General features: G+C 37.7%; 1 protein-coding gene across 1 annotated transcript in view; it reads right to left on the bottom strand.

Moving 5' to 3' along the window:
- The window catches only part of USH2A (usherin), a 775536-nt gene that overhangs the window by 365026 nt on the left and 390873 nt on the right, over positions 1–19637 (bottom strand). The window contains exons 32-34 of the mRNA XM_059905730.1: positions 9960–10119; positions 9157–9328; positions 3549–3696 (exon numbers count right to left, since the gene is read on the bottom strand). Of these exons, the coding sequence (XP_059761713.1) occupies positions 3549–3696; positions 9157–9328; positions 9960–10119 (480 nt within the window). The remainder of the gene's footprint in view (positions 1–3548; positions 3697–9156; positions 9329–9959; positions 10120–19637) is intronic.

Below are 19637 nucleotides of genomic sequence, written 5' to 3'. Positions count from 1 at the left end.
GGACCTGCTACATCTTAATAAAGACCCAGAGGGAAGACATTCCCACATCCTCAGGTTGCTTCTTCTCCATACACTTGGCACCTTGTACACATCCCTACCTCATTATTATTTGTTTACATGGATGTTTCTCCTAAGGAACTCTATGGTCCTCTTAAGATCAAGGATTGGGCAAATTCATCTTGGTATCATCAGAATGATGGCACCTAGTGGGTCATCAAAAGTATATTTTGAATGAACACATTCAATTTTTGTAGGCCATGAGGAGGCTCCTGAAGTAATCTGGGTGAGAAATACTACGGGCCTTCATTAGAGGAGTACAGTTAATGAAAAATCAGGGGTGAGCAAGAACTGAACTCAAGAGTGCCTCCCAGGTTTCTGGTGGTACTACTGGGTGGTGCTAATCAGGGAGAGGGGAAACACAGGAGAAAGGGCAGGTAGAGAGGAAGAGAGCATCAGGAGAAACAACTTGGATATGTTGAGTTTAAAATATAATAGAAATCCATGTGGGGATCTCCTGAAGGGATGCTAAGGAGGGAGGACTCCCCCAGAGGGTGTATTTAATACTCTTTCAGCATTAAAAAAAAAAAAAAATTAAATTAATTAATTAATTAATTTTTATATTTTTTGGTCTCGCCACCCGGCATGCAGGATCTTACTTCCCTGATCAGGGATCGAACCCATGCCCCCTGTAGTGGAAGCATGGAGTCTTAACCACTGGATCGCCAGGGAAATCCCCCAATACTCATCAGTATTTTGATGGTAACCAAGTCAACGGGATATTATGATTATTCAGGTCTTTTGTTGGAGCACTAGAATCTACTCCTTTAATCAGTGTCCCCAAGATGGTTCTAATAATCAGATATGTTTGAGAAACACAATTTAAAATCATTTGAAAGGGTATCTGTAGTAACATAAGGCTGAAACCTATCTTATTTTCCAGTTGTATTACTCTTCCGCAGCATATTCAGAAATTAGAAAGCAACCACAGTGCAGCTGTACTGTAATATGGGCCTAGTTCCATTAAATTCGAACTAGGCATACTCAAGAAGAGAAAATTAAAAATTTTTAAGTCAAATGCAAAATCCAAACTCCAAAAAAAACCCACCTAGTCCCAGACCCCACACAGCTGAACAAATATATTTCAGAAACAAATACATGTCAAACAAAAATATCCCAGGATCTGGCCTGTAACTACTTCTATCCTCTCTGTTGGTATCATTAAAGAGTCAGGACTCTACAATATATACGCTACTGACTGAATGAAATTTTCACAAGACACAACTAAATAAATTAAGTATTATTAGGTATCAGCAGAAAGTACTCCACTGTGCTAGGCTCCATGAAGGAAAAGAGAAATAAATGATTTGTGGTCCTTATCATCAGGTGGGCATGTTTGACATGTACCCAAATAAATTTGGGCCAAGGATGAATGAAGTATGTGTCATGATGAAGGCATAGGAAGAGGATATATGGTCAAGAGAAGAGAGGAAGCTTGACTTACACTCAAGAAAGAGTGACATGATTTCATAAAATAAGAGGCTTCACATTTAGTGCTGAGGAATGAGTTAGATTTGGAGAGATGGTAGGGATCGTTAACTCCCATTCTATAATCCAAGGAAACTGGGGTTCATGGCATTTAGTAAATTTTCCAGAGTAACACAGCTATTGCTCGTCAGAGATAAGATCTGACTCTAGGCCTATTTGACTCCATACCCATGTTTTTCAACCCTGCACCAAGGCATAAGTATTTCAGGAGGCTAAAAAGGAAAGTGTGCTACAAGGCTATGTCAACGCAGATTGAGTCACAGGTTGGGGCTGATCTGAATGCCTGACTAAAGAATCTGGACTTTATTCTTTGGGTTTTCAGAGGGAAGTGTGGGAGCTTTGAAAACAGATGAAGTGACAAGATAAACATCCAACGATCAGATCCTCCTGTAGACAATGGAGGATAGAAACTAAACACTGGAAAATCTGAGGAAAGTGCAGAGAGAAGTAATGAAGAAAAGAAATTTTTTTTTAAATGAAACTATCACTTAAAAAATGTCTAACCATTGCCCCACAGTAAAAATTCTGAAAACTCTGATGTGATTGAACACAAGACTTTAGAATAAATGAACGTGTTAACACCAGTCTTCTAAATCTCCCAAATTCTTATGGTTCAATGAATATATTTTAAAGCTGCTTGTAAATATATAACACATAATACACAAAGATTCTTCGAAATGTCAGAAGTATCTCTCTAGTCAACCTAGGATTCTGGGGGCAGTTATAGTTACAACTACTGATTAGGATGAAGGGAAATGTCTACTAAACAAATCATGTAACAGCGGTTAAGAGCAATCCAACTGGAATAAATCATTCGCATTTTCATTGCCACCTAACAAACTAGGTTTCTTTGTGGAGCACAAAGTATGACAAGATTGTTGACTGTTTAAGTATCAAATAGCTATCCATTTATTTTTTACTAGGAAATTTGTAATAGTTCAGGGATAACTTCAATAGCAGAGATAATCACTCACTGTAATTATTAGATCTCTCTCCCTTACCTCAAATATATCTCATGCATTTGCCAAAAGTTTAATTAAAATGAGATGACTGGGGTAATTAATATCATAGTAAACATAAGACAAACTAATAAAATTGTAATTCTCTTTCTTTCATTCCTTCTGGCTATGCTAAAAGAGGCCATTTCAATTTTCAGTAATGAGTTACCTAAAAGAGTTTCTATGATATTAAAAGTCTTCTTGATATTTGTCTTAAAGAGGAACAAAATTTGATGTTATGTAAGCTTGATCAGTGTGGAAAAATGACACTATGTTATATGGAACTTAAAGATATTTCCAGTAAATGAATAAAGCAATTTCAATCCCAAGTTACTACAAATTCTTTATAAGATTTTATTTTAGCAAACTTTAACTGGCTAACCTAACTCTCTAAACTATTCAAAGACATATATATATGTGTATATATACACATATATATGTGATATATACACATATCACTTAGAAATATATATAATCCATTTCAAGTTAAACAAGAATAAATGTATATATATTTAATGTGTGCATGCTGAAATATTTATAAATAACATATTAAAAATACAGAGTTCCAAATGGTCCCTTTTAAGATAAACTTATTAAAGCAAAAGCAGTTTGAAATACAGTATGTGCATGAAGTTTCTATCTCCCTACTTCTCTAAGAAAGAATGAATAACAGTCAAAAACAAAAAGTCATTGAAAATATAATGTCACTCTCACAAGGCCGTTCTTTGAGAATCCTGGTTTGTTCTCTTCACCTCTCCCAGAACATATTAAACCATAAGATGCAGTACATAAGAACTATCAAAAGGGAGCACTTTTGAGCCACCAAAATTGTATGTTAACCTAAAAACCACAATCTCCTAAACTACAGACAATGATACTATCTCAGGTATTTTATGTGCTAAAATGATCATTAAAAATTAAGGACCACATATAAGCTGCCATTTAGAATATTAATTTACCTTTGCTAATCATCTTTTTAACTTGAGGCTAAAAGAGTTCACTTACCATTTGGATATTCAGGCTCAGTCCAGGAGATGTTAAAGGAGTGAGGTGAGTCTGGGTGCACTTTGGGGGCTGGCACGCCTTCGGGGGCCCTCTCCTCAGTCAGGGCCTGGCTGGCCTCACTCACTGTACATCCACCCCCAGTGCAAGCCTGAACAGAGAGACAAAAAGAGCACATTTCACTTTGGGGCCCCAAAGTTTAGATGAGCATTGAAGAAAGAGAGTTCACCATAAAGAGTTCCAGATCCTTTAAAATAATGCTCTCTTTAACCTCCCACCCCTCAAATAAATTTGTTTAATTGCTGAGGTTTGACGTTTAATTAGTTTGCTTTTTAGGACACGAGACATCCATCTCCAACAATCAAGCAATAACCCAGAATGAAAGAATGTATGGATTATGAATACATCCTAAGTTAGAGCCTAGAGATGGGGCATATATTGACTGTGTGAATAGCCACGATGAAATTATCCTCACACAAAGGTTCTTAGAATGAATTAAACACACACACACATATGTGTACACCATATGAGAAAAGTACTAGAGATTGAAGACTACTTCAGGACAAAACAAGTGATTTCTAGAAAAAAAAAAAAAGCACAGAAAATATAATTGCTTTCTACTTACTGTAGCGTGAGCAGTACGTTTAAAGTAGAACACAATGTGAAATGGGATAAAACAATATTTCTCATAAATTGACAACAAAGCAGTTGTTGAGTGAATGTTTATTGGCTTTAAGGGTCAAGTCATTTACTTACATGCCGGAGGAACTGAGCTTCATTACATGGCCAACAAACTTAAAATGCTCACAGAACCCCCAAATTCCCAAAGGAGGGAGGTACTACTAATTCCAGACATGGATTCATGGATATTAAGGATATTCAGAAACTTCTGTGTACATTTTCATCATAAACTGCCAACAATTCCAAATAAATGTTTCAGTATATGAGGAAAATATCATCCCTTCCTAACATATGAGATAAGCATTTCTCCAGGAAATTGAGACATACACACAGTTTTTCCAGCCTATGTCTGCTAGTAAATATTAGCAATTATGTCTTTATATAATTCAGCTATTTGAAAACTATGCTAAAGCTTTGTTCAGTACCTCTTTAAGTTACAACTGTAATTTACACAACAAAATGTAAAAATCTTTCAAAAAGCACTAAATTTTACCACTAGCATTAAGAAAATGAAGCGAAATCATAAGACAATGTAAAAAGCAGGCAGTTATTCAGTTCATTTTCATGGAAGGTAGATATGACTAACAGTAAAAAACCGAACGACCTCTCTATTTTTTCGGGCCTGTACCAAGCTTTCCAGTTTGATACTGAAGGAATGACCTTTTGATACTTAAAGCAGTTAGTATTCTTTTTCCTAAAGATAGAAGAAAGCTGACTGATTTTAAAGGTATTTTCTTATACTGAAGTATACTACTTGTAAAGTTGCTGCAAAATAGCTGCAAATTCTTCACTCTAAGTGTAAGTAACAATAAATGGTCAGTAGACTCGGAGATCAATTTTACCTCTTATTGTAAGAAGACAACAGTAACTCATGTCTTCAGGATAATTTCTCAGCGTAAGCAAGTTTCAGACGGGCTAAACTGTGGCCTGGGCATGAAACTGCATTAAGATTGGGGACCTAATTAACCTCTGCGGGTTTCCTCTAATGCTCAGCTGTGGCATGTGCATATCTCTGTAAGAGATAAACCATGCTCCTCCTGAGAACAGAATCTTGGCAAATAAGGAGAAATCAATTGAGCTCCTGATTCGAAGCCCTAGGACATGTCGCTATTAGCCCAAGAAATAACTACCTGAACGTTAAAACAGAAGAATTAAAAAAAAAAAAATTTCCAACGTGCTAAAAAAGTCCACCAGAAAACGTGGCAGGAAAAGAGGCTGTATGAGACAGCTGAATTATCGAAGGAAAACGCTCAAAGGAGCATACTTTCCAGTCCTTAGAGACAGATAAATCCATCCACTGGCATTTCCTATACTTTTTTTTCCTTAGGAGGCGAAAAATGTTGCAGCATGTTATGCTGAAACTCAAACCACACTGGGATGTAATTCTGATAGTCTCTTTGTCACTACTGTTTTTCTTATTTGTGGCCTAAGAATTCCCCCCGCCATCTCTCCCAGAGAAATACTGTATGTACTATGTGACATTTCACTATGTATTTTTTAAAACAGAGTGTGAATTAAAATTTACTTCGTTTTGAGAATTTTATGGGATGGGGAATTCTGGAATAAATGAAGACATCCTCTGGTTTGGAAGGACTGTTCGTTGGGCTGTGTCATGGAAGACCCATAAACTAGCAACTTGATAAAAAGCCTCTTAAGGATCCAAGGAGTTTATGAGAGAATTCTTCTTATAAATGAACCCAAATTTACAAAGGCGTTGCTGAAACAACAGAATTACTTGCAAGATATTTTATTTTCATCTTTTTATTCCCACGTTCTTTTTGTATGCATTTAGAGGTGCTAGGTGAGTGGGGTGAGCATCTTAGTTCCTTCAATAAGGAAATAAATGTTCTTAAAGTTGCTTCTGGTTATAGCTTTTATCAATTACAAATATATTGTTTTAAACTGAGAAGTCATACTACCACCCTGAAGCGATGAGTAACTGGTCCGAATAGGAGATTCAATTTTGGTACAGTAAAATGCATAACTAATAAAAGCGTATCAATTATTTTTGAAATCATGACTATTAAGAACATCTAAAACTAGCATTCTCTTTTCTAACAGATTGTTTTCAGATAAGTAGCATCTGATGATGTTAAGAACGCAACAAGGCCATGTTAACTAGAAATGATCTTTAGAAAACTTAAAGCTCATCATTCCCAAGAATCTTTCCAGGAAATATACTTAACATTCATCAAGAGGCAAATGTCTAGCAGTAATATGAATATTATCAAACCATATACATCTCGATACCTGTCTTACAATCTTCCTTATTTAATTGCTGGCTTATTATCTTTACCAGGAGCTACCACACTTTGCAATACCATTTGTTGAGTGGAACAAAATATTATACTGTTTCTTCTAGGAGAAAGAGCTTGTATTTTGAACCACACAGTCTCTAACTCTGACATTTTACAGCAAGTTATTTGATTCACATCAGAAGTCTCAGATTCTTTATGAAATAAATGTACTCAGTGTTCACTCATTCATTCATTCTTTCAAGAACTGTTTGTGAGCTTCCAGTTTCCAGACACCTTGTTTAACTCTGCCGATATATGCAGTCTCTACCCTTTAGGAGTTTCTAATCCAGTCAACAGGGGAAATTACACGAAACCACATGAAGTAACATACCTGCTCCAGTCTGGAGTAAATCATAGTAAATCATATGGAATCCCCGTGTATTTTTCTCTAATGCCTGCCTAAATGCTTTGTTTTCTGTATGTTTTGTTTCCTAGCACTTAGTCAGCATGCTAAGAGGCAACTCCACTTGGCTGAGAACCTGATCTCCACCTATTAATCTCATGACCTTGAAAGCCAGTTATTATGTTGAAACTGTAAATATACACGAGTTCCTCAATTAACCAAGATGAACCTAAAATGTTCTGGTTCATTAAATTTATGGGTTAACAGAGTTAAAGTAAAAAATCTTTTAGTTGAATACTTCCTGAAGATGTATCAGTGTATTTTCTGCCCCAACAAATACAGTGAAATGAAAAATAATACGAGCAAATTTACTTCCCTAACAAGAGTTAGGGCAGGGGCTTCCCTGGTGGCGCAGTGGTTGAGAATCTGCCTGCCAATGCAGGGGACACAGGTTCAAGCCCTGGTCTAGGAGGATCCCACATGCCGCGGAGCAAGTGGGCCCGTGAGCCGCAACTACTGAGCCTGCGCATCTGGAGCCTGTGCTCCGCAACAAGAGAGGCCACGATAGTGAGAGGTCCGCGCACCGCGATGAAGAGTGGCCCCCGCTTGCCGCAACTAGAGAAAGCCCTAGCACAGAAACGAAGACCCAACATAGCAATAAATCTTTAAATAAAAAAAAAAAGATTTAGGGCAAAGACTTCCACGTCTTTATGACATCTTGCACCAACATCATTCAGTGGCTGACAGGTCTCATTTGACTTCACAAAATATTATTTGGGGTCACCTTTTTAGCATTATAGAATTTTAGGGCTCAAAGAGACATTAAAAATCATTTAATTCAAAGTCTTACTTTTAGGCTTGAAGAACCTAAGACTCAGTGCAATTAAGAGAATTTGTCTTAGGTCATTCAGTTAGTGGCAAAATCTGAATTAAAGCTCAAGAGAGCAGACTCCCAATCTAGTGGTATTTATTTTTCAAGGTATTACAGATTTATAAGACATAGGAGATTCAGGTGGATTTTCATTGACTGCTCAGAATATCCTAAAAATTGCCTTGGAAGTAGACATTTGTTTCCTATCCTTTGTTTCCTTCTAATCAAAACCAAGGGCAACACAATTTCTGTTTAATTTTAGTTGCTTCTAAACCATAGGGACTTTTCTTATTTTGATATCACCACTGTTCTGAAAATAGTGTGGATTTCTGTATTAGCTTTTGAAAATCAAGTTAATACACTTCTTATATCTTGCGTAATAAAGCTAAGTAATCCACTCGCTGATTCAGAAACCCATCTGCGTGCTGAACACCTAGGCACATGAAGCCAGTTCTGAACAGGATTTTTAACATTGTCTGATTGCCCTTGTTTTATGGTGTCAGGTCAGACAGCAACAGTTGAATGTAGTTTATTTCCTTGTGGTATAATATTTAGAGCATTCAAGAGTGTGTTAAGTGAAATGAATGCATACACAGTGTCTACATAAATGTAAATTTATTCATAATCAAGAGCAGAATATTTTCTATGGCATTTATCAAAGCAAATATCCTTATATAGGTATTGCTATAAAATGAAGCGTGTGTTTAAAACAAATAGGGACAATCTCATGTTTATATTCAGTTATTTTCAGATGTGCTATTAAACTTAAAAAAGATTATATTTCATCAAAAAACAAAAGGAACTACTGAGTATAAATTCCACAGTAATATCAAGGTCTTTTAAAAGACCTTTGTGTAAAAGTGTTATTTTGCATTAAAAAATGCTATCGCCTGTCTAAACTGTGTTGATTCTAGGGTTTTATTAAGTGACTGTTCTTTCGAGACAGAAGTGTAATGTAAACCAGAATATAATAATAATCAAGAATATTTGGGGGTCATTTAAACCTTCATTTAAAAATATAAGACCTACATTTTCATACTGCACATTGCTTTTCAAATGAATACAAGCCCCATGGGGAAATAACCTTATTAATCCAAGCATTTTCTAAAAAGCCCTCAACATTTATGACATTCTACAAATAATAAAAAAGAAATAATTTCTGATAATCCCAAATTAGATTTGGAAAAATCTACTGATTCAGATGGTTATTCTATTGTTTTGCATAATATAAAATAAATATGTAGGTATTAGATCAGCAGAATTTTCACTTTGTATTTGAAGTGAGTTTTCAGTGTAAATAGCAATACAAGACAATTTTGCATTTTTTTTTTAAGTGAGGCATGGAGAGAAGATGAGACAAAGAAAGAAGCAAGGGGAGTGATGGGGACAGAGAAACTGATAAAAGTAAAGTGAACTTACTCCCAGCTTGATGAAGTATTTATTACCAGGGAAAAGGTACTGTAGCACATGATCCTGAAAAAGTTCTGTACTGTTATAGACGACATCCCAAATTGTAAAATCATGCGTGTGATTTGAAATATATAGTATATAGCGCTCCAGAATTCCGTTTACTTTTCTTGGTTGTTTCCACCTGGGAATGAAAAAATATAGCATTATTATAATCATACATTCAAGTACAATCTGAAATGTGCAGGATTTTTAAAGGACACATATGAGAGAAAACCGAGACCAAGAGCGATAAATGTAAACAAGTATTAACTATTGGGAAGAGAGGTCTATTGAGTTTTAATTCAGTACTGCAATATACCTTGTACCTCACGTATTAGGAAATGGATCAGTAATATCAAAAATAATCTGAACGTGCCAATATGTGAAAGCTTCTTTCTGACTTCAAATGCTGGGGAACAAGACCGTCTTAGTTTATAATCAAAAAGAAGAAATATAATTGTGCTCTCTAATTCCAAATCATTGCAAATAATGCCTCACATATAAAAAGCCCAAGGTAAGTAAGTGGTCAGTTTTTCCCTTATTGAAGCTTGCACAGAATCTGCATACATGTGTAGCTCAGCCTGATTGCATAAAGACAAAATGGAAATTAAGTTGGCAAGTGATAATCAAAGGTTCCCAGAACCACTGAACTAATCACTTCTATGCATTTAATCACAATAAAATTAATTTTATGTCACAAACCCTTCCTTTGATTGAACTCACTGGGATTCTTGCATGAACCAGTGTGTGACAGTGACAACATTTCTACTTACTGTACAGATATAGTTCTAGAATCCAGGACGGTCAGAACTGGGGGATCCACATGGTCTGGTGGCAGCTGTGCCGTGTACAGTATGACCAGGGAACTGTTTGTACATCCCACATGTGTGCAAGCACTGAGTAGAAACTGGTGGGGCGTAAAGGCCGCTAAATCTAGGGGGTGGAGGAAACAAGAATTTATTTACCATCATAATTTTGATTCAGAAGATCTCACTTATTCTCTACTTTCCTACTTCTTAGAACTGTTAAGTTTAAAATAAGAATCAATAGACATACAAATCAATAGCAATAAAATATAGGCTGTTTTATCCTTTAAATATACTATGGTCAGTTGTAAATAGAGAAGTGTCAGTCAAACTTTTTCTTTTAACAAATTTGACTGTCTTCTTGATTGTCTGTGACCAGGTAAATCATTTTCTGAGTTTAGAGTTAGTTCAAGGGCTCTGTTAAAAAATAAATGAGACATTTAAATTATTTTAAAGACATATTTGAAGACAACAGGTCTGGCTTTTGAAATGCAAATAGATAGCTTGTAACAGTGACTTTGCTCTTGTAATTCCTTTTGTTGAATTTTTTTCTTCTCCTGTCCACCTGACCAACTACATATTATTTGACCTTCAAGTTGTCCAGGCTCAGTGCAAATGACAATTTCTTTCTTAAGATTTCCCAAACGCACTGGGCCGTGACCCCTGGCACAAGGTGGAGCTGTCATCCTCTCCTTTGTCTCCCAGGGTTTTTGCACATGCATTTGGCATAGTGCTTACAACACTGTGTCATAATGATTTGTTTCCATGACTATCTGATCCATCAGACTGGACACTGTAAAGGAAGCAATGGTGCTATATTCATTTTGCATCCTCAATATCTAGCACAATGCCTGGCGCATTGTAGGTTTGAATATATGTTTGAATAAATGAAGAAAGAATTAATGAATGAGATGATCTAAATATAGTTGAGTTAGGTATAGTTGATCAAGAGAGTGGGCTAGTACCCTAGCCAGAATTAATCTCTCCCTCCCCTGAACTTCCCTGGTACTTTATACTTATCTGCCTCTCTAATGGATACCATATTCCCTTGTATGAAAAGAAACTAATCTGTAATTTACTAATTTAATTCTAAAATACCCCAAACATTTCTTTTATAAAGGTACACAATAATTAGTTTGTTGAATGAATCTAAGCAAAGTTCAGTCAACTTTACCAAGATTTAAACCTCAGTCACATTTTTATACTACTAGAAATAATCATTATTTTCTGGAATACTTTTGAAATAAGGTAGTTACAATGTAAGCAACACATCTTCTTTAAAGATCATTAACCTTGAACCATTACAATTTCATGTTTAAAAGATGAATGAAATGCAGCCTAGTTCATGGAAATAGATACTGCATTGCACTGACAGCAAAAGTAAACTGGGAAGAGAACACTTTGATTTTCACGCAAAGTATAATCAATTGGTTAAACATGTAGGCCATCAGAAGAAAGGCAAAAACATTTTTTACACTAAATATAGTTACTCTAGAACAAAAGGCGATTATCAAGAAGAGATTTGCAATGCTTTTGATTAAGGCTTGTTTGCTTCACAACTTTATCCTATAAGTACTCGATGGTATCAAGTTGAGGGGGGGGGCACCCTCAGGCAATGGGGTCAGAAGATAAGTTATAAGGACACTTTGAAGTTGGTGTTGAAACAGCATGGCCTTGCCAGGGACTTCTGAGAGATGGCAGGAACAGCTACACCATGTGTGCACAAATCAGACAGAACTGGGGTACTTTCATTTGGAGAAACAGTCTATGAAACTTACAAAGTTAAAAATCATGAGAACGGTGGCCTCAGATGCTACAAAGAGAGTAAACTATTATTTACTGTGGGAAAACTTCAGTCACAAAACATGTCCTACTAGCAGGTCCAATCTTGGCCCAAACTGTAATGTGTTAATATGCTAACATATTATATCTGCCGTTTCCCTGTTTTCGTCATCTTCTCCTTCTGATTCTCAGGAACTTGGTGACCGCAGCCTCTCGTCCCTCCCATTTGTCCGAATTTCTTGCATTCCTGAGAAAGGGAAGCTGGGGATTTGACTCAAAAGCCAGTTTCAGGAGCAAAACCAAGGAGGACACAGAGCCTAGAGGAAAGGGGGAATCCTAGATGGGTAAGTCAGTGCAACTAGGGAAAAGCTGTAGTATTTGAACATGAGACTACAACAGTCTTCCCTGAAAGGACATGCCCCAGCAAGAAATTGTATTCCCTGGGGCTGATTCCAAGTGACTTTGGACTATTTTACATGAGAATCTCTCCCAGCCATACCAGAGTGTCTTGGTCAGCTGCAAACCTGACTGGATGCTACAACGCTCTTTTGCCAGTGAACTCTTTGTGGTGGGCAGTTTTCTTGCTTTCTTACATTCTAGCTTGTGGAGGCAGGGATTTGGCTACCTAATTTGCAGGTGGTGAAGAAGTCATAGCGTTCAAAGGTGGCCTGAGACTTACCTGTATGTGTTTGTTGGGACAGACTTGCGTATCTGGGAGTCCTTAGTTACCTTGAGCTGGTGGGGTCAGAAGGCATCATCATAGTATCACCATATCAAGTATCTCCTTACCATAGAATGCCCCATTCTCTTTTACACTATAGCTTCCATGCTTTGAAGGTGACCTTAATCAAGGAACTCCTAAACTCATGCAGAATATGTACTCCTAAACTCATCCAGAATGGGAGTATCTTCCTGTATTAGTTCCAGGATTACTGTCTGTGCCGGGATTCTACTCTGACAAAATAAGCTCCTCCATAGACTGGAAAGCATCCATGTATATGATGGTCACGACTGGGGGAGACCAGGATGAGGAAGTGAGCCTGCTTAGAAGGGTCATGTTGCTAGAGAGAGCCGGTATGACTGGTGACCCAGGATTGAAGTAGAAAATACCAAATCTTGTCAAGTCCTCCATTCATAGTTAGGGTTTACCCCAGACTACTTATGGGTGAGCAAGTTGTTGCATTTTCGGAGATACAGAGTGAAGTAAGCCAGAAAGAGAAAAACAAATATCGTATATTAATGCATATATGTGGAATCTAGAAAAATGGTACAGATGAACCTACTTCCAGGGCAGGAATAGAGATGCAGATGTAGAGAACGGACATGTGGACGTGGGGGGGGGAAGGGAAGGGTGGGATGAATTGGAGATTAGGACTGACATATATACACTACCATGTGTAAAATAGATAGCTAGTGGGAACCCCTATAAAGCACAGGAAGCTCAGCTCGGTGTTCTGTGACAACCTAGATGGGTGGGATAGGGGTGGGGTGGGAGGGAGGTCCAAGAGGGAAGGGATATATGTATACATATAGCTGATTCACTTCATTGTACAGCAGAAACGAACACAACATTGTAAAGCAATTATACTCCAATTTAAAAAATGGCTTTAAAAAAAAATGGCTCTATGTGAGCTGACATGGATCCTGGTTCCAGGGGGCCAACCAGGTGCCATGAACTACTGGGTGGGTGCAGCATCTGGGTCTGTAGCAGCTGATTCAATATTTGGATATTCCAGGAGCCTGGTATTGTGAGAGATGACCTGAAGCCTGAGGGCATAAGGGCTGGCTTGGAGCTAGGGCAAGCCTGGACCTGGAACTACATGAATCAGCCTGTGACCTGGGGCCTCAGGAGCTGGCTTGTAGTTGTTGGGAGCTGGTTTTGCACATGGTCAGGCCAAGGGCCTGGGTATGTGTGTTGGAGCTGGACTTAAAACTGGGGCTGTAAAGGCTGGGCCTGGTAAATGGGATCTGCTTGGGACCACTGGAGCTGGCTAGCACATGGGTGGGCCAGTGGCCTGGTTTCCTGTTGGACTGCTGAGAGCCTGGAGCTAGGGAAGACATCTGGAACTGGAGGAGTCACCTGGGGCCACTGGAGTCTGGTGCAGGGTTGAGCTGGGGCCTTGGGTTTGCAGGGGCCTACTAGGAACCTGGTGTTGTGGAAATTGCCTAGTGCTACAAAACCTGCTTGGGGCCACTGGAGCCAGAAGGTGCAGGGTAAATCAGGAGCCTAGATTCATGGGAGTACACATGGAGCTACCTGGGGCCTTAGGAGTCGGCCTGGTGCTGGGACAGACCAGATATAGGATCTTTGGTGAAGTCAGGTGCTCACTTTACTCTCCTTCTCCCATGTCTCTCTCCATGCTGGGCTGCTTGGGTTTGGGGGAGGAGGGATGGGGATAATGTGAATCTATCTTTCTTACCCTCCCCAATGCATCTTTCTTATTTCTGTGCTTCACCCATGTGCTATAACCCCTAACCTGGAATCCTTGGCTCTTATGAAGGTATTTTTGTGTGTGGATAGTTGTGATATTTCTTGCAGGGGGCAAGGCAAGAAACCCCTGTGCCACCATTTTGCTAACATCACTTCAAGAGGATCTCTGGATATGTTTTAAAGGCAAAGATATTAAGATTCCTCAGTGCATTGTAGGTAGAGGGCAAGAAAGAAGAGCCATGGTCAACTCCATGTCTTGTGGCTTGAGCAAAGGCAAGGACAAAGTAACCATTTGTTGGGTTGAAGATCACATACAAAACAGGTTTTTAAGGGGAAGATTAAAAAGTCATGTTTTACGGAGCTGAAGGAATCAGGCTTACTGACTTCAGACTATACTACCAAGCCACAGTAATCAAAACAGTATGGTACTGGCACAAAAAGAGACACATAGATCAATGGAACAGGACAGAAAGCCCAGAAACAAACCTACACACCTATGGTCAATTAATCTATGACAAAGGAGGCAAGAATATACAATGGAGAAAAGACAGTCTCTTCAATAAGCGGTGCTGGAAAAACTGGACAGCTACATGTAAAAGAATGAAATTAGAACATTCTCTAACACCATATACAAAAATAAACTCAAAATGGATTAACGATCTAAATGTAAGACCAAATACTATAAAATGCCTAGAGGAAAACACAGGCAGTACAGTCTTTGACAGAAATTGCAGCAATATCTTTTTGGATCTTTCTCCTAGAGTACTGAAAATAAAAACAAAAATAAACAAATGAAACCCAATTAAACTTAAAAGTTTTTGCACAGCAAAGGACACCATAAACAAAATGAAAAGACAACCTACAGAATGGGAGAAAATATTTGCAAATGATGCAATTGACAAGGAAATAATTTCCAAAATATACAAACAGCTCATACAGCTCAGTATCAAACAAACAAACAATCCAATCAAAAAATGGGCAGAAGATCTAAATAGACATTTCTCCAAAGAAGACATACAGATGGCCAACAGGCACATGAAAAAAATGCTCAACATTGCTAATTATTAGAGAAATGCCAATCAAAACTACCATGAGGTGTCATCTCACACCAGTCAGAATGGCCACTGTCAAAAAGTCTACAAATAATAAATGCTGGAGAGGGTGTGGAGAAAAAGTACCCCTCCACAACTGTTGGTGGGAATGTAAATTGGTGCAACCACTATGGAGAACAGTATGGAGGTTCCTGAAAAAACTAAAAATAGAACTACCATATGATCCTGCAATCCCACTCCTGGGCATGCATCAGGAGAAAACTCTAATTCAAAAAGATACATGCACCCCAATGTTCACTGCAGCATTATTTACAATACCAAGACATGGAAGCAACCTAAATCTCCATTGACAGATGAATGGATAAAGAAGATGTGATATGTGTATGTATATGTGTGTGTGTGTGTGTGTGTATATATGCATATACACACACACACACACATATGTATGTATAGTGGAATATTACTCAGCCATAAAAAAGAATGAAATAATGCCATTTGCAGCAACATGGATAGACCTAGAGATTATCATACTAAGTGAAGTAAGACAGACAAAGATAAATGTCATATGATATTGCTTATATGAGGAATATAAAAAAATGATACAAATGAACTTATTTACAAAACAGAAATAAACTTGCAGACATAGAAAACCAGCATACTGTTACCAAACAGGAAAGGTGGGGAGGGATAAATTAGGAGTTTGGGATTAACATATACACACTACTATATATAAAATAGACAACCGACAAGGACCTACTGTATAGCACAGGGAACTATACTCAGTATTTTGTAATAACCTACAAGGGAAAAGAATCTGAATAAATAAATATATGTATGTACATATATATATATTTAACTGAATCACTGTGCTGTACACCTGAAACTTACACAACACTGTAAATCAACTGTACTTCAGTTTAAAATAATTCATGTTTTAGACATGGCAAGTTTGAGAAGTTAATTAGACGACCAAGTGAAGAGGTCAATTAGGCAATTTGAATACAAGTTTGGAATTTCAAGAAGAAGTCATGGCTTGAGATGTAATTTGGGAAGTCATCATCATATAGATGGCATTTAGAATGGATGAGAACACAAATAGAGTGAGTACAGACAGAAAAAGAAAAGGTATGAGGACCCAAATCCAAAGATATCAACCTTAAGCTGTCAGGGGAAAAAAGCAGAAATCAACCAAGGAGACAGAGAAAAAGCAATCAGTAAGCTATGAAGATATGATGTCCTAGAATTCAAATGAAGCAAATGTTTTATGGGTGATAGGTCTAGTAAGAGGAGGACTAAAAATTGACCACCGAGTTTAGCAATATGGCAGTCACTGGTATTTGTGCGATAGAAGTTTCAGTGAAGTTATGGGTGTCAAAGCCTGACTCCAGTGGCTTTGTGAGGGAATGAGAGAAGACGAATTAGAGACAGTGAATATAAGCAACTTTTTCAAGAAGTTTTGCTGTAGAGGAAAGCAGAGAAGTGAAACAATAGATGGAAGGTGAGTAGAGTCCAGAGGAGATTTTTTTAAATAATTAAATGAGATAAAAATTATGTTTGCTGATGGGAATGACCCAACACAGAGTACAGAATTGGTAATGGATGTAAGAGGAGAGGGTTGCTGGAGCTTTTTCCTTGACCATGTGAAAGACTGGAACCAAGTATGAAAGTGGAGAATTTGTACTTAGAAGGAGCAGGGACAGATAATTTATGGTAACAGGAGGGAAGGTAGATTATGTGGGTACAAATGCTGGTAGGTAGGAAGATGGTGGTGGGAGTGGGTGTGGATTTATCTTATAACTGCTTCTGTTTTCTCAGTGAAGAAGGAAGCAAGATCATCAGTCCAGAGTGATCTTTTGATTCCCCAGAGTAACACCCTGCAGTGGCCACCTATTGCTCTTAGAATGAAATATACTTGTGGTCAATGAGATCCTACTTCATCTGACAAATGCTTACTTCTCATGCCTCCCATACACTAGACATTTCTGTCCCTTCATGTTCCTCCAACACTGCAATCTTGCACCTCCAGGCCTTTGCAGGTGCTGTTTCTTGTAACTAAAATCTGTTTTCTCTTTCTTTGTACTTGGCTGAATTTATCTCATCCTTCAGGCTTATCCCCCTCTGAGTGGTCTTTCTTGATAATCTAACAGCATGGCCACCACAATCCATCCCCAGGTACTCTCTGTCATATCACCTTGTTTAGTTACCTATTATTATTACCAAAACATGTCAGAAATTGCCTTGTCATTGATTTCTTGACTTTATATCCCTCCCAGGGGAAGGTAAACTCTTTGAGTACAGAAAGATATTTTCTATCATGTTCACCAAGATGTCTTCAGGATTGATGAGAGCTAATTAGCACAGTTTTACTTGTTGAATAAATGAATTGGGCAAGACCGGAGGGAGACCTCTATCTATGCCCCTTACCCAGATTGCCAAATTTTCTCAGACATAGAGTAATATCTAAAAGTCTCCAAGACTCTATTGAATACAATTTGTCAGACCAATGTAATTGTAAGATGGAGGCGATTCACTATTAAAAGACAAGAAAAAGGCAAAGTTGTACTTGTTTGAATGCCAAAACATAATTCTCAAACATGAGACTTCATTAAAAAACCCAGAAGACAGAGATACACCAAAATATTAAAGAATATGTGGTAATATATGCAATGGAATATTACTCAGCCATTAAAAAGAATGAAATAATGCCATTTGCAGCAACATGGATGGACCTAGAGATTATCATACTAAGTGAAATAAGTCAGACAAAGACAAATATCCTATGATATTGCTTATATGCTGAATCTAAAAAAATGATACAAATGAACTTATTTACAAAACAGAAACAGACTCACTGACTTAGAGAATGAACTTATGGTTACCAGGGGGAAGGGTGGGGTAGTAGTTTGGAACTGACATGTACACACTGCTGTATTTAAAATAGATAGCCAACAGGGACCTACTGTATAGCACAGGGATCTCTGCTCAATACTCTGTAATAAACTAAATGGAAAAAGAATTTGAAAAAGAATAGATACATGTATATGTATAACTGAATTACTTTGCTGTACACCTGAAACTAACAAAACATTGTTAATCGACTATACTCCAATATAAAATAAAAATTTAAAAAAACTATAATCTATTATGGAGAAAAATTTTTAAAAATATATTAACAGTGGTTTTCTCGAAGTGAGGGCATGCAGATCAGTTAAGTTTTTTGGTTACATATATTTTTCAACTTCTGTGATATACATGTATATATTAGATGGAGAAAAGACAACCATAGTTTACCAATATCAATTCATTATTTAAGAAGATGTATGCCCAAGACCTAGTTGACATATGCGCTATTACACTTCCTATGTCATCATACTTCTCCTTTCCTCAATGACTTCAGCATTGGCTCAGTTTTCTTTTCAATCATAATCCCTTTTTTGGCAGGTCCAACATCCTCAAGGATGACTCATCTCTGGATCTGGCTGCACTTTAACTTCCTCAAATGTAATGCCCTTCACTTCTGCTTCATTTATTCAACAGGCAGCATAGTTATACCCACTACTTGATCATCTTTGGAACTATTTCCAAGATTCTTAATCTAAAATATGCCCTCTCTGACCACAAATTGTTAAATTCCCACCTCTTCCACTGGTCATATCCATACAATCACTCCTTTGCCACCACATAATGTACAGCCTCTTAGTATCTTCTTATTTCCAGAGTATTCGAATATTTGCATTTTCCTTGCTATGATCTTTGATCACCCATTTGAAAGCCATTCTCTTGGGTCCCTAGAGTTTTCCACCTCCCCAATCCTCTTCTGTATCTGCTTTCCCAATTCCTAGCTCTGGATAAATCTCATCATCTTATTTCTCTAACACTTCTCATGTCTCTGAGATGTGACTGAGAGGCACTGCTGAACATCCTGAAAGAAGCTACTATAATTCTAGGTTTTCCAATTTGAAATGGATCCTTGTCACTCCTCAGCAGTAGCTGTCTTGTTACCCTGTTTCTCCCTTCATTGTATTGACTTTTTATTTTTCTCCTTTCATGGCTTGGCCAATTCTCTGGAGGAACCAGTGGGGTCTAAAATTGGAGCCCTCAGGGATAACTTCCTCCTCTGAGCCTCTGTCATGCTTGGTATCTGTATCACAGGATCTGAGATCAATATGGTTGTCATCTTAATCTATGTCTTTTTTTCTTCTGCTCTTCCCTACCCCTGACCCTCATTTAAATTCTCATTTAAATTTTCCTCAATCAAATTATACCGTCAGAATTTATCTACAAAATAGCAACTCATTATAAAACAGAATGTGTCTGCTCAGGAAGCAGAAAGAGAACCCTCCTGGACAGAGGAGAACAGAGAGGGTTCGAGGTTCAGAT

This window comes from Balaenoptera ricei, chromosome 1 (genome assembly GCF_028023285.1).
Source record: "Balaenoptera ricei isolate mBalRic1 chromosome 1, mBalRic1.hap2, whole genome shotgun sequence".
NCBI lineage: Eukaryota > Metazoa > Chordata > Mammalia > Artiodactyla > Balaenopteridae > Balaenoptera > Balaenoptera ricei.
Note: the sequence above shows the minus strand (reverse complement) of the source record. Positions and strands in the feature narration are given on the sequence as shown.